Below are 22216 nucleotides of genomic sequence, written 5' to 3' on the forward strand. Positions count from 1 at the left end.
AACTGAGGTGCCACGCCCGGCAGAAGACTTGGGCCTACTCGTATGTGGAGGGCCGACTTAAATTACACGTGGATTATCCACTTCGGGGTGGTCGGCGCCCTAACACCTGTGTTGTTCAAAGGTCAAGTGCATTTCCCATCTTTAGCTCTGTGTTGACTGTGCGCCTTGCTTTGGCCAATCACATGTGAGGAGGGAGTGGTAACAGGGTGTCAGGGCGGAGCCTAGGCCTTAACCGACAGCGCTGGCTTTTACTTGCGTCTTGTACTTCTGTTGTGGCCACAAGTAGCTGCTGTGCCTTCAGTCAGACCCCAGAGTGAACATACTGCACGGACTTGAACCCAAGATGGAGCCAGTTATAGATGCATGAGTGAGAAATAAATTGTAGTATAATAAAATATGGGTTTGCTCTTTGACCCTGGTACAGAGCTTCAAAAACCCTTGGAATTGTTTGAGTGACAGGAGTGTCTCTGTATGCTAATGAGATAACTGACCGGGGCCACTAGATAGTTGGAGGCTGATGGCTAAAAAAACAACCAGACAGAGCAAGACAAATACCACATGACTCTACTTATATATGGAATCTAAAAAACAAAAGAAACAAACAAACAGAACAGAAAAAGACTCATAGATACAGAGAACAAACTGAGGGTTGCCAGATGGGAGGGGGGTGGGGAGCTGGGTGAAAAACATGGAGGCATGAAAAAGTACAAATTGGTAGTTACAGAACAGTCGCAGGGATGTAAAGTACAGCACAGGGAATATAGTCAATAACATTGTAATAACTATGTATAGGGCCGGGTGGGTAGTATACTTATCAGGGGGATCACTTCATAAGGTACATGAATGTCTAATCCCTATGCTGTACACCTGAAACGAATATAATATTGTAGGTCAACTGTAATTGAGAAAACACAAACCAACCAGGTGAACCACGGAACTTTCAGCTCTACCCCAACCTCGGGGGAGGGGAGAGGGACTGGAGACTGAATTCAATCAGGTGGGCAGTGATTTAAGCAACGATACCTTCTTAATGAAACCTCAATTAACAACTCGGACACACTGAGGCTTGGGGACTGTCCTGGCTGGTTCGTACACGGATGTGTTGGGAGAGTGGGGGGCAGGAGAGGGCATGGAAGCTCTGCACACCACTGCCCACACACCTTGTGGTCCCACTATCGTCTCTTCATCTGGCAGTTCATTTGTATCCACTATAATTAACGAACAGGTCACTGTAAGTATAGCACTTTCCTGAGTTCCGTGAGTTGTTCTAGCAAATTATCCAACGTGAGGGGGATCATGGGAATCCTTGAATTTGTAGTAGACTGGACAGAAGTGGGTAACTCGGGGATTCCGGAGACTTGCACAGGTGTCTCAAGTGGGGCAGTCTTGTGGGACTGAGCCCTTAATGTGTGGGGTCTCTGCTAACTCCAAGCGGTGTCAGAATTGAACTGAATTGTCGGACTCCCCGTTGGAGTTGGAGAATTGGCTGTGGAACATAGAAATAATCCTTGTGTAATGCCACAGAGTTTTGGGGTGGTTGGTTTCTAAGCAGTAATTACTGATACACCCTGTAAGGGGCTTACGGCATGGAAGCAGTGGGGGGTGACTGCACAATTTCTTTAGCAACAGACTATTTGAGAAGTGTGAGAAAACACTCCCTGTCTCTCTCTCTCACAGCCTAGGAAACAGGAAGCCAGTGAGTAACCTGCTCAGTGCTGAATCCCTGGCTCCTCACCCACTAATTCAATCCCAAAAGGCAGATGGAGGTCCCTTGGCGCAGATTTCACAGTGAACGCAACCCTTCTGCATTAGCCCCCAGAGCACAGGAAGCAAAGGTGACGAGGCCCAGAAATGATGCCCAAGACAAGAACGGTGCCCACGGCTGCCCTCCAGCTCGCCAGAGGCCCTATCTGAGCCCGCGTGGTCAACCGCAGTCATTGGACGCCAGGCCCACCTACCTTCTGCAGGATAGTGGTGGCCAGTTCCTCCGTCAGCTCCTCCTTGTGGTCCCGCAGGTAACTGGCCTCGTTCTGCTTGTCCTGCAGACGGAGGGAAGAGAATGGCCGTGAGCTGGGGTGGGCCTGGGGGACCTGGCAATCAGTTTTTGGGCATCCTGACCATAAACGAAGGGAGAGGTTGGGCACTGCTCCAGTCAAGGATGGCTATCGTGATGCTGGTTTCCTGACAACCGGTGTTTTCTCCTGGAGGCCAGCACACTGACCCACCCTCCCCCAGGAGGAGAAGGGGGGCCATACCAGGCTGTCTCCATAGGCTTCTGCTTTGGAAATCGCCTCCTCGATGGCCTCTTCTGCCACGCGGAGGGCAACGGCCAGGGTGTCCATCATGCTGTGTCCTAGACAGGAAAGAGAATATAGACCACTTTCTGAAAGGGAAAGACGAGTAAACCAATGATTGCTCCACTGTAAGCAATTCTGTTGAAACCTCTCAGGGGCTCCGGGATAATTCCCGCACTGCTTACCCTGGCACACACGCCCCTGCCCTTCTCACCCGCCTCACTGCCTCCTGCAGGTCAGCCACACCCCCTGCTCCAGACACAACCCATTATCCGTGATTCTCTGACAGCTCCCACCTCTTCATTATCTTGTTCCTCCTCACGCTGGTCCCCTGCTCTGTAACAGGGCTGGTTCCCGGGGATCCCAAGGATTCCTCCTCTGAAAACCTTCTCAGATCCCTCCTGCCCCACTCTTGGCTGGATGTCTGTCCAAGGTTCTGGGGTTGCGTCCGTTGGAGCCAGAAAGCCTCCACCCTTCACCCCTCACACAGGTCATTCTCAGAGAGCGTGATTGATCTGTGACCAAGCACAGCTCCAAACACACAGCGTGGCTTACAGCTAACTGAACAGAAGGACTTACTATAAAGAAATAATGGTCCTTTACCTACTTTCTCAGATAAAAATTATGCGTTATTTTGTGCATGTAATGTATCATTATGAGGATAGGGATGAAAATGATCAAATGTTCTAAGGGCACTGGGCTGTACATATGGCTTAATGCAAACACAAAATCCATGGAAGAACTTTTTAGACTCTAAACCAGTACTATCAACAATAGTAAGGCTGCTGAACTTCACTGAGCTTGACCACATGCTGGGTCCCAGACCGAGGGTCACACACATGATGCAAGTTATTTGTCCAACAGGCCACTGAGCAGGTACCATTTTACAGATGAGAGGACTGAAGCACAGAGGCCAAATCACCTGCCGAGGGCTACACAGTGAGACAGTAAGAGAACTGAGACTTGAATTCAGGACTCTCCGTCTCCAATGTCCTTGGTTTTCACCACACAAGCCCCATGTGGTGATATCAACACAAGCTAACATGATTAAAAAAATAATGCTATCATGTTAGTGACCATATTTTTTGCATATGGCAACAAACGGGAAGAAGTGTCCCAAAGTCGAAGGACTTCTTCAGGTGACAAACTTCTTTTTGGAGCTAAGTGCTTGGAAGAGTGCCGCTTCCCCAAGGTACTAGATTTTTGCTTCCTACTCGAGAGTGAGAATGTCTATCATTCCTCTCCGGTCACCTCAGAAGCCAGCGCACATCCGCCACAAGCACATAGCTCTGAGGGCTGTGTGTCTAGGTTTCCTTTTCTCCGGCTTCCATTTATAATCTCCTGGTCATGCATTATTCAACACATGCAAATCTCCTGAAAGCTGCCTCGAATTCTTTGTAGAGTGAGACAAGGTGTAAATACATCAATTCATTCATTAATCAAGCCCTCCATTAAAGAACCTAATTCAAGCTTCTTAGGTTCCTAGAGACAGGAAAGTAGACAGGAAGTGGCATTTAGCAACAAAATAAAATCTCTACAACCAACTCCGTGAAGGTCAAAGTGATCCAGCCAGCAGATGCGTACATCACAGGCCGGTTACGACAGTCATGACAGAGCCGCGTCGGGGCCGCCCAGCTCAGGGCTCTGCACACCCAGGGTGGCTGACTGGACACACATTTCTCCCATGTTTCTGTAAGCAGAGGCTATCAAATTTAAGTTGTCACCACACTAAGTGCTCCCTGGAGACAGACACTGTCTTTCCCATCTCTCTTTTTTGAGATACCCACCCATGTATTTTTCCCAGAAGAGACGCCCCACAAATTCTCACTGAATTGAAGCTCACCAAGTACCTCCAGAGAGCGAGGCCTGATGGACAAGCTGAGCCCACACTCTCGTGTGCTTTCCAGGCACATAAGTAACTGCTAAGTGGCGTGCAGTGGGTCCCATGGTAGGGACGGTGACCAAGTTCCACAGGTCCCTACAAAGTCAGAGTCTGGCGACAAAAGCAAAAAGGCTCTGGGTGCCGAGTTGACGATCTTTGGATGAAGGTACTGTGGAGCCCTGAAAATGTTTCGGCTGAAAGTGAAGGCTCAGGTTGGTATTTCCAAGAGAAAAACTGGTGGGAGGTGAAGGAAGAGTAAGAAGACAGAGGCAGAACGACCAGAGGTGAAAACACCAGTGAGATGGAGGGAAGATTGGTTTATGTGCCGGCGTGGCTGGGCGATCGCACCCAGTTATTTACTCAAACACGAATCCAGGGGTTGCTGTGAAGGTATTTTGTAGACGTGGTTAACATCTACAAGGGTTGACTTTAAGTAAAGGAGATTACCCTCTAAAATGCCAGTGGGCCTTAGCCAATCAGTTGCAAGGCCTGAAGAGCAAAATCTAAGGTTTCCCAGAGAAGAAATCCTGCCTTAAGACTGAAGCAGCAACTCCCGCCTGGGTTTCCAGCCTGCTGAGCTACCCGATAGATTTTGGGTTTGCCAGGCCCCATAATTGTGTGAGCCAAGTCCTTGAAAACAAATCTCTGTGGTGTGTGTGTGTGTGTGTGTGCGCGCGTGCGCACTTCCTGTGGTTCTGGAGAGCCCTGACTGGTACAAATGGTCACCGAGATAGAATGAATATAGGAGATTTGTGGGCAGGGAGGTGCTCCAGCCATGGGCATCAGAATGAAAAGGAAAGGATCGTGTTGGAAATTGAGCTGATGGGAACTCGGGTGACCGGTGGGAGCAGGGAGGGGAGTTGCAGGAGAGAAAACCTGCTGGTGGACCTAAGTGGCTGAGGAGAGTGATTAGGACACACTGAGGCTAAGGTCCCTGGATGACCTACAGGTCCTGATGGCCAAGCATTGGAAACCGGAGTCTAGAACTCCGGGCTGAAATCAGGGCTGGGCATTTCAGGCTCAGCAGTAAATAGCGGCTGGCTAAGGCAGGTCATGGTGTGTGGCCGCCCATGGAGAAGCTTCAGGTAGCAAGGACGAGAGAGGACAGGACCTTCGTGGGAAGAGAACAGACTAAGCAGAAGAGCTGGGGGGCCCCAGGAGCAGGGCGACTCAGAGACGCTGGTTCTCAAGGGCTCTTACTTTGGAGAAGGACCAAAAGTGTTGGAGAAAGTTTTTTTTTTTAAACTGGAGGTTTGTTTTAACCTCTGCCCTAAGGGGACTATTATATTGGTACAAAAAAGTAGAAGTTAATCAGTAAACGATACATTCTTTCTAAGAATAGTTTAAATGAATGGATTGCATATGTACGTTTATTGGCTTTTATAGTTCAACTCCAGAACACTCACTAGTTGATCATAAAGCAGCTGGTGGTTGGGTAGCAAATGCATTTCTCTAGGCTATGATTCTAGGTGGGAATTCCCGCCTGTTCTCAGGAAATTTTTTTGCTTTCCCGTTCCTGAATCCTGAGATACAAACTGTTTTCTGTCTTCCACGGTGAATCGCTTCCACAAAGGGACGGCTAATACTACCAACCACCTGGGTTCAAGGAGCCGATTTTCCAACCAACTTTTCTCAGGATTCGGGAACGGGAAAGTGGAAAAAAAAAATTCTTGAGAACGGGCGGGAATTCCCGCCTGAAAACCCTACTCTAGGCCACACCTTGGATATCCTCACCTATTTTTTTTAATTAAAGTTTATTGGGGTGACAATTGTTTTTAAAGTTACATTGGTTTCAGGTGTACAAGTCTGTAATATGTCACCTATATATCACATTGTTTTGATGATGGATTCATACCAAGCGCAATGACAAGACCCACAGAGACTCCCACATAGCAACATACAGCTGTACCCAGTGGTTACAATGCAGTTGAGAGACCCTGACTATCTGAAGGTGTTTCTGTTCCCCCAACTTCCCATTAGCTGTCAACTCTTCAGCAACCTTACCTTCCGCCTGCCTATAAAATGCTGACTCACTTCCTGAAATACTTCCTTCATTCTCCAGGTTCGCCTCAAAATAGCTTCCTCCTAGAGGAGAGAGGGAAGAAGGGGGGTGGGGTGGGGGAAGAGGGAGAATATGACTATCAAAGTTTATCAGTGAGCACTCATGCTCTGTGTCACTGTATTGGCAGACCACCAGACCCATTTTGATGACGTTAGCCTTGCAAATAGATGTAGGGAATCTCTGGCTCCCACAATAATGCTACAATTTTTAACCAGTCACATTTTCCTTCTCACATGGATTCCTGGTATAGCGTTGCTGCCTCCCCAACTTTCTTCCAGTAAATTCTTTAGATGTAACATGGCATCCAAGACAGAAAAATAGACCGAAGTCAGAGAGATGTGAGATCCATTCCTGGACATGAAAATTCCTAGTTACGTGACCTAGAGTGAGGTACTCAGTCTCTCTGACACTAGGCTTCCTTACTACATGAAGAGGACTAACCAGGGTGCTGTCCCCAGGATGGTGTGCCTGGTCTTTAGCTACAGTCCACGGCCCTGATCCAAACAGATGTCCTTAGCTTATGATTTAACTGTCATCATTCTCTCCAGCAGAAGAGAGTCCATGTGAAACAAACCCAGTGTGAGACAAGGTAAACCATGGCATTTGATCTTTTAAGGCCCACTGCTTCTTCTCTGGTCTTCTTTTAATTGAATACACAACCCTAGTCTTAGTTCCAGACTGGGGAAGGCAGTTGGCTAAACCCTTTTTAAAGCCCTTTTAAAATTGGGGGGTTTTAGCATATGTGTTCACATCAAATGAGGACTCCAAAGGTGGGGATGATTTTTTTTTTTAAATCACTGTATTGTATCCCAAGTACGTAAGATAGCACCTAGATAGCAGGTGGTCAAAAATGAAAAAATATATATTGAATTGGATGCTGGTGGAAAACACTGATTGATAGAACTGAGAAAATAAATATAGGTCTACACTCTTTAGCTCAAAAGGGGCAAACTAAGCAAAAGGCGTCAACACAGAGGACACACCCTGTGCTGCCCTGGATGGGCTGTCATGGGGGTTCCCAGGTAGGAACTCTAAGAGCACCTGCCATAGGCATTTGTAGCGGGTTAGCAGGCTGCCACCTTGATGAAAGAAGCCACGAGTGTGCAGCCTGTCGTGGTAACTCAGCCTAACCACATGCTATGCTCTGTGTTTGTGGTTTTTGGCCGGGCTTTCAAAAGGCCTGAAGTCTATTTATCCTAGCTCTGTGACCTTGAGGAAGTAATTTAGTCTTCCTAGGTCTCCGTTTCCCCAGTTTTAAAATAAAGCTTTAGGTTAAGTCATCCCCAGGCTACACATCTTAGCAAACACTTCCCTTTGGCACGGCTACATCAGCATTCATTCATTCATCCATCGAGCAAAACCTCCACGACTATCTACTAGGTGCCTGGCCCTGGGCTGAGTGTTAGGGTCCCCCCTGCCCTGACAACCTTGACAGTCTAGAATTTCTTAATCCAAGATTTATATAAATAAATATAAAATGATAGATGTGCTACGTGCTCTGATTGGGTGCTTCACAGTGCAGCACAAGTGTTCAGCGGGGACTGACCTAGATGGTGAGTGGCCAACGGCGTGTGGGCAGTGGCAGAGAGGCCAGGGCACAGCCAATAGCTCACACAGGGACAGGCGGTCTTCTGACCTAACCAGGAGGCCACTTTAAGTACTGGGAGATTTCTCCATACTTGAGGTGTCACTGAATTTTCTAGGTGGCATGTAGAATAAATGTCATTATTTTACGACCACGGCTTTACAAGCTCGAGTACCGTCTCATTAATTGTCTCCGGTCTGCTTGTCTTCACGTGTATCAAAAGGAAATCTTAATTTAACTGGAGATACTAATCATGAAAGTAACTGATGCTAATACTTCTGTGAAGTGTCTTGATTCCCCACAAAATGCTTTAAGATTGAACGAGTTAGCACAATATCAAGAACATACGATGTACCAGGCACAGGGCCACACATTGGGAACAGATAACAAAGCGACGGCTTTGTAGAAAATCCCAGGATGCGATGTGGTTGGGGCCGAGACTGAAGCCCAGATTAAAGAAGAGAATCACTGGGGGCCCAGCACCTAAACCGGCTTCAATTGTGGATGACAGTTATTCCCAGTGGATGATGCTCCTTTGAAAATGACACTTGAGGATTTCAAAGACCTGAGCTGGCCCACTTGGGATTGTGTCGGCCTGCGTCTCCTGTGGCATCCTCCCGAGAAAGGGAAGGAAATCAGAATTGTGTTGCTCTACAGGATTCTCTATATGTTTGCTTTTCCCTCCATTTGCATTAAGCAGGCGAGAACACCTATGACATCTGAATTTGAGGACATGTAAAGAGGTAAAAAAAAAAAAAAAGCAAATGGGAAGATGTACAACAGAGGAAAGAAAGAAAGGGATGCAAATGAGTGAGCCAATTCTATTCTGAAACGTTCTGGAGCTACTTCTTTGGGTTGAGGAACTGCTGTTAACACCATTACTTTTAAGCTTTGTTTTCTGCCTCCATTCCTAGAGAAAAAATTTTAGAGAAAAGAGAGAATAAAAATAATATGTGTAAACCTTCATTACTGCTCTCTTAGCTACAGGCTTCTTGAGTCGTTTGAAAGATATTCTACCAACTACCACAAAAGGCGCTAATGATTCTCTGTTCAATGCTTCCATCCTATTTTCTCCCTTGTCTCAGTGGCTGGAATATTTTTAGATAAGATAAAACTGAAGACTTTATTGAGAATACAAAATAATGATGGTGAAAAAGCTCCAAATGGGATGGATGAGATTTCTTTTTTCCTACCCTCTTTCTTGTGGATAAAAAGCATTTACCTGTGTCAGCAAAGTGACGAAAACATCTGCCTCTAGAGAGAAAAAATAGGCTCTTTTGGAGGACATTCTGCTCATATTCTGACAACCATTTCTTTCTACTGGCTGGTCTGAGAGAACTACAGAACATAATTTCTCATTCTAATTGCATACATTGGTTGTCTTAGCCATAGAAAACAGTCTAGGCAGGATTCATCCTTCAAGCTTCCTGGGAGGAAGCTGGTACTTTTCTCACTCTCCCATTACATCAAATTCTGGGGCTGGTATAAACAGAATTTTGGAGCAGGAAGGAAGGGGAGTGTGGAGGGCATATCCTTTGAGTGCAGACCTAGTCTACACAACCAAACAAAGATGGCGTTGTAATGTTTTAATCCTGAGGGGGAAGACGATCAAGAATCTTTAATTTCTAAGGATTCAGAATGAAAAAAGCTGCAATTTGCAGAAATACTTTGGTCCTCCCAGCTCCTACTTTACCCAGCCCAGTGGGGATGCTGAAACCTAAAGACTCAAAAGTTAGCAGAGTCTTTGGTGTATGTCCAAAAACATGTCCTATTTCTGCTCCTCACTAGAGCCGGGAGTTTAAGCAACTTTCTCTGTCTCAGGTGACTGTGCCTTAGCCGACGGGGCCTCTGAGCAAGGCCTCCTACGCCACCCGCTCCCCACGGACTCCCAGAGAGGCAGGCAGCCAGCGTACCAAGGATGTCGAAGCATGCCCCACTCTCCAGCCGGTGTTTCCTGTACAGATTCTTCAGGACCTTGGCACTGCCGAAGCGTTTGAAACGGCTCTTCACATTATTGTAGAACCATTCCAGAGACTGAGCTCTCAGGAGCCTGGAGAAAACACAGAATCAGAAAACAGAAAATTTGAATTCCAAAATGGAATCATTCAATGGTGGAGTGCGAAGGTTGCCACAATCCTTTGTTGCTTGTCCCATCAAAAGGTGGAGTTTATTTCTCTGCTCCTGGCATCTGGGCTGGCCCACGGGCTGTGACCACAGAGAGCGATGGAAGTGAGACTGTGTGAATCTTGAGCCTTGCAGCCTCCTCCCTTGCTGCCCTTAGAAGTCTTGCAACCCGTCACCATGTGAGCAAGCCCAAGCTAGCCTTTGGGATGATGAGAGGTACTTGGCCCCATCACCCCTCTTGCCCCAGAAGGTATCCAGCCAACCCCCAGACAAGTGAGAGAGACCATCAACTGCCAGTTGACTGGAGACACATGAGTGATGCCAGGTAAAACCAGCAGAAGATCCGTGCACCCAAGTCCACCCCACAACCGAGCTGATACATGCTTGTCATTTGAAGCCACTAACTGATATATCTGTTTGTTTTATTAGTTTAAGGTGTAGAAACTAACATAGTGATTAGATATTTACCTACCTCCCAAAGTGATAACCCCAATAAGTCTATTACCCATCTGACAGTGTACATAGTTATTAGAATATTATTGACTACACTCCCTATGCTGTGCTATATAACCCTGTGACAATTAAAAAATATAGATAGGGTGGCTTGGTTAGAGTGTGGAGCTAAAAACACCAAGGTTGCCAGTTCTCCATATGGGCCACTGTGAGCTGCGCCCTCCTTAAAAAATGAATAAAAGTTAAAAATATATATATATTTTATTTAAAAATATATATACATATATACATACATATATATACATATGTATATATGTATGTGTGTGTATATGTATGTATATGTATATGGTACTGTTACTGCATTAGCAACATTTCTAACTTAACTTGGGAACATAAAAAGCACAAGTGAGACCCTGGGCTCTACGGCAAAATTCTCCAGCCTCTTATTCGTTCCGCCTGAAGCACGATAGGAAAGCAGTTTCCTCTGAGACGTTCGGTACAAAACTCTGACATGATTTTACCCTCTTCTCTCTGACAAGACCGTATTTCTAAGTCCCTCTCACTTGAAGAATATGCTTTTGTTGTTATGTTTCATATGAGGAATGTCAGAACGCATGCTCATTTCAAAGAAAATTTAGAAAAGCAAAATGAGTAGAAATGCTTCTAATTTAATGGAGGAACAAGCACACATGTAGCTGCTCTCCCTCCCCAGATGCCCATGAGATGTGAGAAGATATGCAATGGGAAAGAAATCTATAAAAATGAAGAATGAGGGTGAGAGCAGAATCAGAGATTCTGACAGATTTCTGGAAAATTGAAAGTGATGGAGAGAATAATGTTCTGCGAATCAGACAGAAGACTGAGCGATCCAATGTGGACAGAGTGGGTCGCTGGGTGCGGAGGGCAGGCCTGGATTATGAGACAGGAGTCAGAAAGCTCATCTGATGGGTACATAGACAATAGTGGGGCCTCTTGGCCCCTGTCCCTATTCCCGAACAAATGGACAATTGGTCCAAGGATGCTTTGTCCTAAGTCAGAAACAGAAAGCAGTTTTCTAAGAAAATTGAATCATCTACTGGAGCAGAATTAGGATTCCAATACAGGGGTTACCACCTTGCAGTGAAGCCCTCCTTGTTTGGCACTGGGGGAGCCCCACATGCCTATCCACCAGATCCTATCCACGTACCCCAAAGCCAAGCTTGCCAGTCACCTGCCTGGCTCACAAACTTGGAGCTCCCTGCACAAATGGCACCCCCTTTGGGAGGCCATCCCTGACCACCCTCACTAAAACACCACCACCATGCCAACACAGCTTCTACCCTCACACTCTCATTTTCTTTCCCCATATTTCTGTAGAGTGCTTCTCTGTACCTGATATTCAATTATTCATGATTCATTATTTATAAGACAGTCAACACATTAATATGCTAATTAACGATTAAATTATTTATTATCGATTTTCCCTTTCCAATAGAACATAATGTGTGTGTGTGTATATATATGTTTATGTATATATCTCACCAGCATCATCGCTATTTATAAAAATAAACACAATTACTTGAGTGCTTGCTCTGTCTGAGGCACTGTGCCCAAAGCGTTCCTTGAATCACGACTTAATTCTCACAGAGTAGAGCTCTGTGCGTAAGTGCACGGGTGCTGGGCAGGCTGGGATGGCTCCGGCCCTGGCTTTTACTGCCTGTGTGGTCTTGAGCAAATGCATGAATCCCTCTCGGCCTCAGCTTCTTCATCTATAAAATGGGGATGCTAACAGTGACACCTTATAAGGCTGTTTGAGGATTAAATGATGTGACGCGAGCAATAAGGTATCTGGCACCACGTAAGGGCTCAGTAAGCTTACAACAGCTCTACAGGGATGCGAACCATTTTTATGGATGATAAATAGAGATGCAGTGAGGCTGATGCCTTGCCCAAAGGAGCAAGTGCCTGAGCAGGGATCCAAAATGGGAGCTCAACCACGCACAGACACTAGTCTCAGGCACCCAATGCGCAGATCGACTGGCTCTCTTCAGTGTATTTTCCTGTAGCATTTTACTACAATAAGCATCTGCATTTTTATTTAAAAAAAAACAAAAAAACATGAAGCCATTTTCAGAGTTTAGACTAATATAGCAGGAAAAAATACAGAAGATTTTGTCCTTGGAAATCATAACCTCTGGGCTTATGATTTACTTGATAGCTTTGAAAGCACACACAAAAAATGCAATTCTAGAAGAGAAATGTTCTCCACGCTGCCTCTCCCACACACTTGCCCTGCTCTCTGAGCAGCTGACCACCAGGAAGGACCTGCTGGGGGGCTCAGCTCTGCAGCTGACAGGGTCCACAAAAGTACTGGTGGAGGATGGTTGTTACTGAGCCCCTCATTCGTTTAACAAAAGGACATTTCTTTTCCTTTTGGGACACTCTCTCCTCCTCCCTAACTGAGTCTACTTTGTTCTGAAAAAGCTGGTCCCATCCCCTGATAGCCATGTGGTCACATGACACAGACCTGCCAATCAAAGCTGAGGTGAGGGCTTTCATTGTTGCTGTAGGGAAGAGATTCTTCCTTTCTGCTGGGCTGGCTCCATGGCAGAATGAAAGCCTGGGGCTTCCAGGCCATCTTTGCCATCACTTGGGGGATATTCGTGGTTCTCTGAACAAAACAGATTTGACAGTGGGAAGGGACAGAATCCTGTTGATATACTTTGAACCCTTGGATCTACTCAAGCCTGCGGTCAACCCTTGGACTTTTCCATGATATGAGCCAAAAAATTCCCTCTTTCGTTTAAGCTCTTTTGAATTGGGTTTCTATTATCTGCAACCATGAGTCCTAATACTGCAAGTACATCACAGGATGAGTTCTCCATTCCCTGGTTATACCAAAACTGCATGACCTTCGAAGCATGTTAACGACCTCTAAAACAGAATGCCTCAGCTTGTTCATGTCGCAGTGTAACCAGGGTACCACCCTGGGGTTGCTGGGAGGTGGAAGGATGGCACTGAATCCTTGGAGAATGACCAGCAAAACCACAGCCCGATTTGGAGAGCAGAAAGCTTTTCCTAAAGAAGTGATGCGTTTTAGATTATGTTTGGACTTAGAGTTAATGTGGAGAGCTTTTCTGGAAGCCCCAGGGAAGGCTCAGGCATGATTACTCTCATTTGATATTACTGCTTTTATTTCACGTATTTAAAAATTTATGGCTCAGAGGACACTCAGAGGATGCAGGTGGCTCCTGGGGCAGGGGTGTGAAGAGAGGGCTGTGAGAACGGCAGCATCCAGGGAGGCTGGAGAAGTGTGCTGTCGAGTTCCCCAAAGTCCCGTCAGGGAGGTCTGTCCGCCTCTCCGTGCTTTGGTCTCTGCAAGGTGGAAATAACAATAGCTCCCACTCCTATGAGGTGATGGAGGAGGTTAAATGGATATAGATGGAATATGAAGCAATGCAGCAGAGTCTGGCGCAAAACCAGTGCTCAATTCGAAGTGTGTGCTGTCAGCAGTGGCCTGCTCTCCACGGTGCAGTGGGTAACAGCACTGGCTCTGAGCCTGGCTTCCAATCCCAGCTCTGCACCAGTAGGCTGGGTGATCTCAGGCAAGTCACCTAACCTCTCTCTGCCTCTGTCTCCTCACCTGTCAAACAGGTAATAATGGCACCACAGAGTTTTGGGAGTACTTGACGGGACAATCCAGGGAAAGGACTCAGCCCTGACACAGGGAAAGCCATCGCCACCCTCACCAAGCTCAAGGCTTCTCAGAGGAAGTGTGTAGATGGAGAGGGTCAGGGCCCTCACTCGGACAGCGTAACAAGAGAGCTGCGCTTTCACACGGAGGTGGGGTCCTGGTAGGCAGGCAGGTGTGGAGCGCCAGTGCATCTGTAATGTTTCATCTCCCTAAAATCTGTTATGGTGGGTCCATGAGAGTTGTTAAATCAGGATGATGGTCCACGAGCGTCTTTCTAGCACGCTGGGCACTTTTGAGAGTGGCTGAAACATTCTGCAATACAAATACAAGATAACCCAACACGATCCAAGGTACACATGCTTTGTACCTATTGTCTTCATTCTTCTTGAGAAAACCTCCTCTGAATTCCACATCTCTTCTCTAAGCACACACCTTTCCCGGAGTGCTTCCTAGTACTGACTTCATTAGCTATTTGGGAGCTGGCTGCACTGCTAAGTTAAGCGTTCATTAACGGAAGGAGCTTTTGCAGACACACTTCACAGTTTGTACTATTACACTGTATCTCCTAAGACGATCTCTGCAAAGAGAACAGATTATATTGCTTTTTTTTTTTTGTAAACCCAAAGCATAACCACCCCTGAAGCTCTTATCTTCTTTGGCTTTACCAAAGGATTTTACATCTGCAGTGGATGAATTCTTATTTTCCTGGTTGACTCAACAGACATCAGTTTCCTTAATACGCCCTCCTGCCTGCACTGCTCTTTTTCATGAGCTCTATCTTCCTCCTTCTGTTCCATGACTCTAGACACCACACAGCACGGCCTTCTGCATTCTCCCCAGCAATGACCCCTGCATGGGGCTCCACAGCCATCTCCGACCCACACATCAGCCCGCCAGCTTTTGCTAATCCCCACCATGAACCAGTAGTCCCTTGGCCAACAGAGGCATCTCCCCGGCAGTGTGGTAGCTTCGACAAAGGCAATCCACTGTAAGACTCCGAGGATGGCGGGCTGCACTGGGATTGGGAAGTGTGTCCAAGTCCAGGCTGGACCACTCGCCATGCTGTGTGACCTTGGTGGGCTCAGCCGCTGGACACCATGCCCATCTCTTTGCATTGCCCTGGCATACCATGGGGTTGGGCAAACACTCTCCACCATCCCTGGAAAAAGCCTACTGGTGGGGCAACCCTCTGGGCAGCCAATGTCCATGCTGAAAAGGAACGGCTGGACAGCAACTTCATGCTCCAGGATCGTTTCCTGAAGAGGTCCGCTTTGGGTTAGAGTCACTGAGTGAAAACTGCGAGGGAACCAGGGCCCCTGCCTGGTATAGCCCAGGGCCCTCACCCAGGAAAACGTCTCCGTGTGGCTTTATATACTTTTCATTCCTGCAGCTCTCGGACTTCTGGGGGAATTGCTCAGCCACGAAATGGTCCAGCTCCTGAGGTACAAAACTGTGACAGCACCAAGTTTGAGGAGTTTCAGGTGGACATGGAGAAGGGCTAGGAAAAGCAGATTCAGTCAAAGCAGAGTGTCTCATTCCACAGCTACGTGGGCTCATCTGCTCAGTCTGCAAAATGGGGAGGGAAGAACTTCCGTTTGGGAACTTCCTGGACGGCAAGTGGGGACACGCTTTGGGGTAAAGTTCTCTTCAGCAGCTAAGTTCCAACCAAAAGGTGAAACTCCTTTCTTATAGTGACAGAGAATCAACAGCTTATTTTCTCAGTTCTCTAAAGGTCTCTCTCTCTCCACCCCCTTGTTTCATTACCTGGTGTCACAATGTCTTCACTAACCCCCAGCTCAAGGCAGGTATTTGGAAGAACGTCAATGATTCCATAAGTATTATATAAATTGATGTCTTAAAAAATGATGTAAGCACATTTTGAACTCATTTTTGCCATCATTTATTGGGGTCCTCCTCACCTTGAGTTTCATTAAACAGTCTCTTTTCTGCATGTAGAGAACTTCTGATTCTGCAACTAGAATTCAGATCGGCCTCTCCCACAAAGTAAAAGCAGATTGAGAGAAGTTCTCATTTTTAAAAAATTAAAGATTTTTTTGTAGCGAAGAGAACTTTTGAAAAAGAAAAGATACAGAATAGGGGAAACTTGTCCTACCAAATATTAAAATAAATTACAAACATATAATAATTGAAACAGTGTAGCCCATTAAAAAACCATAAATATAAATAAGAAAAAAAAAAAAAAGAAACCTGGAAAGAAATGTAGCAAATGTAACTGTTGGTATCTCTCAACACTGGAATTACGGGTAACTTTTCTTTAATTTTTCAAATTTCATGAACATATATGATTTTATGAACAGCAAAGAATGATACTGCATCTTTATGAAGATTTCCAAGTAAAAGGAAGAAAGACTGTATCCTCCTAACGTGTGTTAGGAAGGCTGGTAGCCATGCAGAAGAAAGGGTTGGCAACCAAGCCCCCTCGCTTGTGTGTGATATTGGGAAAGTGAGTAATTACTCCCCTTTAAAAAATTATAAAACTAACTTTTTAAAAATTATTTTTTTCAGTTACAGTTGTCATTCAATATTATTTTATATTAGTTTCAGATGTACAACATAGTGGTCAGATATTTATGTAATTTATGCAGTGATTGCCCCCGATGAGTCTAGCACCCACCTGGCACTTTACATAGTTGTTGCAACATTATTGACTATATTCTTTATGTTGTATTTTACATCCCCATGACTATTTGGTATCTACCAATGTGTATTTTTCACTCCCTTCACCTGTCTCACCAGGTCCCCAACACACTTCCCCTCTGGGCAACCATCAGTTTGTTCTCTGTATCTGTGAGTCTGTTTCTGTTTTGTTTGTTCATTTATTTTGTTCTTTAGATGCCACATATAAGTGAGACCACATGGTATTTGTCTTTCTCTGTCTGATGTATTTCATTTAGCATAATTCCCTCTAGGCCCATCCATGTTGTCGCAAGTGATAAGATTCCATTCTTTTTTATGGCCAAGTAATATTCCATTGTACATATGTACCACTTCTTTATCCAATCATCTATTGATAGGCATCTTGGCTATCGTAAATAATGTTGTAATGAACACAGGGGTGCATATATCTTTTCAAATTAGTGTTTCGGTTTTCTTCAGATAAATACCCAGAAGTGGAATTGCTGGGTCATAAGGTAGTTCTATTTTTAAGTTTTTGAGTAGTAATTACTCTCTTTGAAATTCAGTCTCATCATTTTAAAATGGTGTTTACAAATTCAACCTCACAGGTTGTAAAATTAAAGACAATACCCCATAGTGTCTATTATGATGCCAGTACATAGAAGGAATGCATCCAAGAGGGAGGGAGACAGGAGCCAACAAACATGATCAGAAAAGAAATCAATAAAATATGTAGATAAATCTAGATTACAGTTGATGCAGAATATAAAACTAAAAATTAAAAAAGGACCACTTTGCTCGTATGTATTTTAAAGTCATAGGAATTCACCATATCCTGGCAGTAGAAATAATCAACAAAGAAAGCTGTATTCACCTTCTTTTTAGGGGAGAAAGAGACGTTGCCATTCACCACAATCCTCAGAAATGATTGCCAGGGTTATAGGGACCATCCATCTTTACAGAGTTTAGTTCAATTCAGTGACATGTTTTTGAGCATTTTGCTGTGCCAAGTCCAGTGCAAGATACTGGGGTTATAAAGGTGAGTAAACCCAATTAGTGCTTCAAGGAGTTCACAATTTAATAGGGAATGATGCCTCCTGGCTTGGATGAGGAGAGTGTAATGGTCACACAACTAACCAGGATGGGAATAGAGGAAGAGGAAGGAAGATGGTAAGTTCAGTTGGACAACTGATTATGGTGTGCGCCATGCATCTCCAGATGGCAACACCTGGTGGGCATTTGGATATACTAGTCTGGGGCTTAGAAGGACAGAAATCTGGACTATAAATAGAGGCTTGGGATCCTTTGGTCCACAGGTAGTATTAAAGCCAATAATCCGTACATTGGAGGTATAAGTTTTCATTATCTCTATTTTACGAGAAAAATGGAAATGAGTAGTTTGCTGCTAGTCACTGACTGAACCAGTATTAATAATAGACTGTAACCTCATTCTTGGGTCAGTGCCTTGAAGTCTGATCAGGTTGCTTTCCTTTCAGAAGCCCCAGCTAGTGTTCTTATTGCCAATTAGGACCTTTGCTTCAAAGTTTAAGCAAATAGAAAGCTCCATGAATCAACGAATCAGAAGAAACTCTAAAGTCACTGTATTGTTTCTCTAAAAAAAAAACCACACCTACTTATCACATTGTGAATACTAACCACTTTAAGGCACTTGTTATGTAAGCAGTTTTCTAATTTTTTTTCTATGACATGCATACATTTGTAATTGGGATGCATTCTCATTAGGAGACAGAATGGAATCACATAACTCAATGCAAGAAAAGCACTAAAAGTACAATCACACGAAAGCTTCACCCAAGAATGGAAGACGGATTTTGGTTCATTGGACTGAAATAATACAATTGTGAGAAGGAAGGGACTGCCTACATGAGAACTGCCCAGATCCTGGCTGCTAATGACAAAGCCAGGCTTCCCGGGCCATCAGCCCCAGCATGGCAGGGCACTGTGCAAACTGAGTTCACTGTGGGCGAGCCTTGGGGAGATTCTGGAGACCTCGCTACTTCCAGTGCGGTCCTCAGACCAGCAGTGTGGACAACTTCCGGAAGCTTGATGGAAACGAGCACCCCCCGCCCTCCGTCCTCACCATGAGACCTGCTGAATCAATCTGCATTTTGGCAAGACTTCCAAGTGATTACTGCATTCACCAAAGCTTGGTAGTAAGCACTGGCTTAGCAAAATTAGCTGGATGTTTTCTGAGTCTGCATGATTTTTTATTTTTCCTTTTAAATTTTGACCACAATCTACTTAGGTAAAGAGATAGAAAGCTGACTTGCCTCACTCCGTTCCATTTTCCAAGGAAAAAGAAATGGATGGGGTGATAAAAAGCTCTGAAGAGGAATAGAATTAAAATGGTACTCTCAAATCCAGGTGTCTTCATCACACACACACACACACACACACACACACACACACACACACACACAAAGCCAAAAATACTGCTGATGCAAACTTAAGCCATTATACACAGCAAGGTTCCCCAAACAATCTACTACAACAAAGTGCTGCTGGTCCAAGGACCTCACTTTGAGAACCACTGAGTTCAAGGACAGGTTTGGCACGTCACGAAGAGCACACAAAAACATTGCTGATTCCAAGTGGTGGGGAGAACAACAGAAGGACAGTCAGGTGGTTGGAAAACAAGATTCCCTCAGCCCTGACAGCGTGAAGGCCCTTGTGTACTGTGTCAGAGCAATCAGTTCTGAAAAGTCAAGAGAGGCTGGATGAAAAAGAACAGCCCTCACACTGGGACCCCTGAGTGTGTCACGGGGAATTTGCAGACAGACACAGCCAGGAGGCTGGAAGTGTCATGTTCAGTTGATACGTGACAATTGCCATTAATCTGAAGCATCCTGCTCAGGGCGAGAAGCTGGTGTTGACAAATAGCAAGAAGGAAGAAAAGCATGGAAGAGAAGGGAGGAGACGTCCATGTGACAGACTCGCTGCTGTTCCCGGGCCCTCTCTTCACGATTTCTCTAATCTGCACAGCAACTCGAGGGAGACAGATAAGGAAACTGAGGTTGAAGGAGGTTCAAGAAGCCCAAGGTCACATGGTTAGTAAGTGGCAGGACTGTAACTGGAAGGTAGTTCCATCTGGCTGCAAAGCCCCTGTGTCTTGCCTGGACCACACGGACTGTGGATATTATGTGAAAACTCTCACCGTATACTTAATACCAATTACCTATTTAATCCTCACAGCCACCCCAGGGGCAGGCACTCTTATGAATCCCACCTCACAGAGAAGGAACTGGAGGCTATGGGACCTGCCTGAGGACATACGGTCAGTAAGAGGCAGAGCTCGGATTCCAGCCTGTGCCCATCAGCACTGCACTGGCTCTCCCCTGCAAGGGAGAGGTTTCTGAGGACACCGATAAGCCAGGCAGAGGTGGTGGCTTGTCCACAGTTCTGGAGGAGATGAGGAATCAGCGAAAGAATCCTAGCTGTCAGAGCTGTGTGCATTGGGGGTCCGTGGACAGACTCCAGCTGCCCTTCCCCACAGCTGCATTCCACTGATCTGATTGGACTCACTTTTCTGGACCCAATCAAATCCTTTCCTCTCCCTGCCAGCCATGTACCAAACCCCAAACACCCCCTGGAGCCAGCCTTTCTCTCTAGGACTGAGCCTCCATTGGAGGCCGCAAACAGGGAGGAGAGTGCAGGCAGCAGTGGGTGGGCTGAGCCAGCTCTCTGAGCCCAGCTTCAGACCACGTTCCCCTGTGGCCCTGGCCCTCCTCTCCCTCTGTGTCATCCCCAGCACCAGCCCTGGCCCCGGCAATGACCAGTCCTGCCCCCTCTCCCAATAAACTGACCAAGTGTGGAAACTCCTTCCACAGACAGAGCCATTCATGGCTGCAAAACTCAAAAGATGCGAAAGCCACAGAGAACACTCCACAAAGACCCGGAGTGCAGTGCAGGACTGTGGCCCGTGTGAGTCTGTGATTTGGTTTGTGCCCACAGCTGGCACTCAGGCCTCCGAGCTTCTGGACACCTTGGCGTCAAGCTCTGAAGGACATGTCTTTCCATGGGGCTGATGTAGGTTAAAGATGGCAGCAAATTCTTTATTATTCCTCTCTTTGAAAGGTGGAATCTAAACGCCCTGTTCTTTTGCATCTGTGCTGGCCTTGGTGACCTGCTGTCCCCTTAGAATGTGGCAGAATTGATGTCCTGGAATTTCTGAAGCTAAGTCATAAGAAGGCCTGCATCTCCACCCTAGGTGGCTTGGAGCACACTGTCTGGACACCCTGGGCTGCTGTGTAAGACGCGGAACTATTCTGAGACTGCTGTGCTGAAGAGACCACATGGGGAGGCCACACTAGAAGCCGCAGGTACAGGGAGAGAGAGAAAAATGGCTGCCCGGCTCCAGCCACAGTCACCGAGTCCCTCCACTTCAACCCTTTTCAATGAAAAGAAGTGCCCACATTTGACAATGATGTTTCTTCACCAAATAACAAGCTTAAATAATTTTTAATTATGTTCAACTTACTGAAACGTGACTGGTGTTAAAAAAACAATTTCAACACTTACAAATTTGAATAAGATTGCACTAAGCAAAATTCATGAACCAGTGCTAGAGGATGCAAACATGCTGTTGGTTTTTATTACACATTATTGATATTGCCTGATGCTGACAACGGTCAGAGGAAATTTCTACAGGATTTAAATCATCAGATTATTAGAATCAGATCATTGGCTGCTTTTTGTAAACCAGATATATTCATAAAAAATAACTTCTCTCAAGTAAAAAATCCAGAATCTGAAGGCCTTTTGTTAAATCTTCATGTCTCCATTTCAGTGTGAAATTAGAACAGCTATAATCTTAATTTCTATATGATGTTCACTTTTCCCAATAGTAACTGATATTCTTAGCCAGAAATTCATACACTTTCAATTTCTTTTTCATTTATTTTCAAATTTGGGAGGTAGATTCATTTCTCTTGTTAAAGTTTTACAGACTTTCAGAGTCACTTTCGTTTATGGAAAGTTGCAATTCCAATAAAAAATGAGAGAACAAAGAAGGAGATTTTGAAAATATTATTGATGAGTATGCTTCCATAAAGGCCAGGAAAGTAAAATTATAATAAGTTATGTTTTTGATTTAAATAAGCCATTTAAACTTAAAATAATGTCATGAGTTTAATCTACCTACTTTTCAATTTTTCAATATTTTTCAGATATTTTGATATTCTAGAAAAGTTAATTATTAAAAATACATAAAAATATTTTAGGGGAACACATATTTCCTTTTGTCTCAGTTTCTAATACAGAGATTTTTACCAGATCCTGCCTTTAGTTAAAATTGTTATATTTTTTGTACTTTATTTTTGATTTTTGCACTAATTTTGATATTAAACATACTGTATTAAAATATTATTTATCTGGATTAGGTTTTTTTGTCACTCGAGGTGAGAGCCTTGCTCACGTTACCCTAACCTTGGTGGGAAGAGGGCAGTGCCACGTTGGCACCTTTGACTCTAGGGTTCCATGGTGGCAG

The 22216-nt window shown here is 45.2% G+C and overlaps 1 protein-coding gene across 4 annotated transcripts in view; it reads right to left on the minus strand.

The window, feature by feature from the left end:
* MYRIP (myosin VIIA and Rab interacting protein) overlaps positions 1 to 22216 on the minus strand; it is a 224722-nt gene that overhangs the window by 56902 nt on the left and 145604 nt on the right. For 3 of the 4 annotated variants that reach the window (XM_019727577.2, XM_019727576.2, XM_074312580.1), the window contains exons 4-7: positions 9737 to 9873; positions 6181 to 6261; positions 2256 to 2353; positions 1959 to 2039 (exon numbers count right to left, since the gene is read on the minus strand). In XM_019727577.2, the coding sequence (XP_019583136.2) occupies positions 1959 to 2039; positions 2256 to 2353; positions 6181 to 6261; positions 9737 to 9873 (397 nt within the window). The remainder of the gene's footprint in view (positions 1 to 1958; positions 2040 to 2255; positions 2354 to 6180; positions 6262 to 9736; positions 9874 to 22216) is intronic. The other variant, XM_019727578.2, reaches the window with a different exon arrangement.

The sequence above is a fragment of the Rhinolophus sinicus genome, linkage group LG10 (genome assembly GCF_036562045.2).
Source record: "Rhinolophus sinicus isolate RSC01 linkage group LG10, ASM3656204v1, whole genome shotgun sequence".
Taxonomy (NCBI): Eukaryota; Metazoa; Chordata; class Mammalia; order Chiroptera; family Rhinolophidae; genus Rhinolophus; species Rhinolophus sinicus.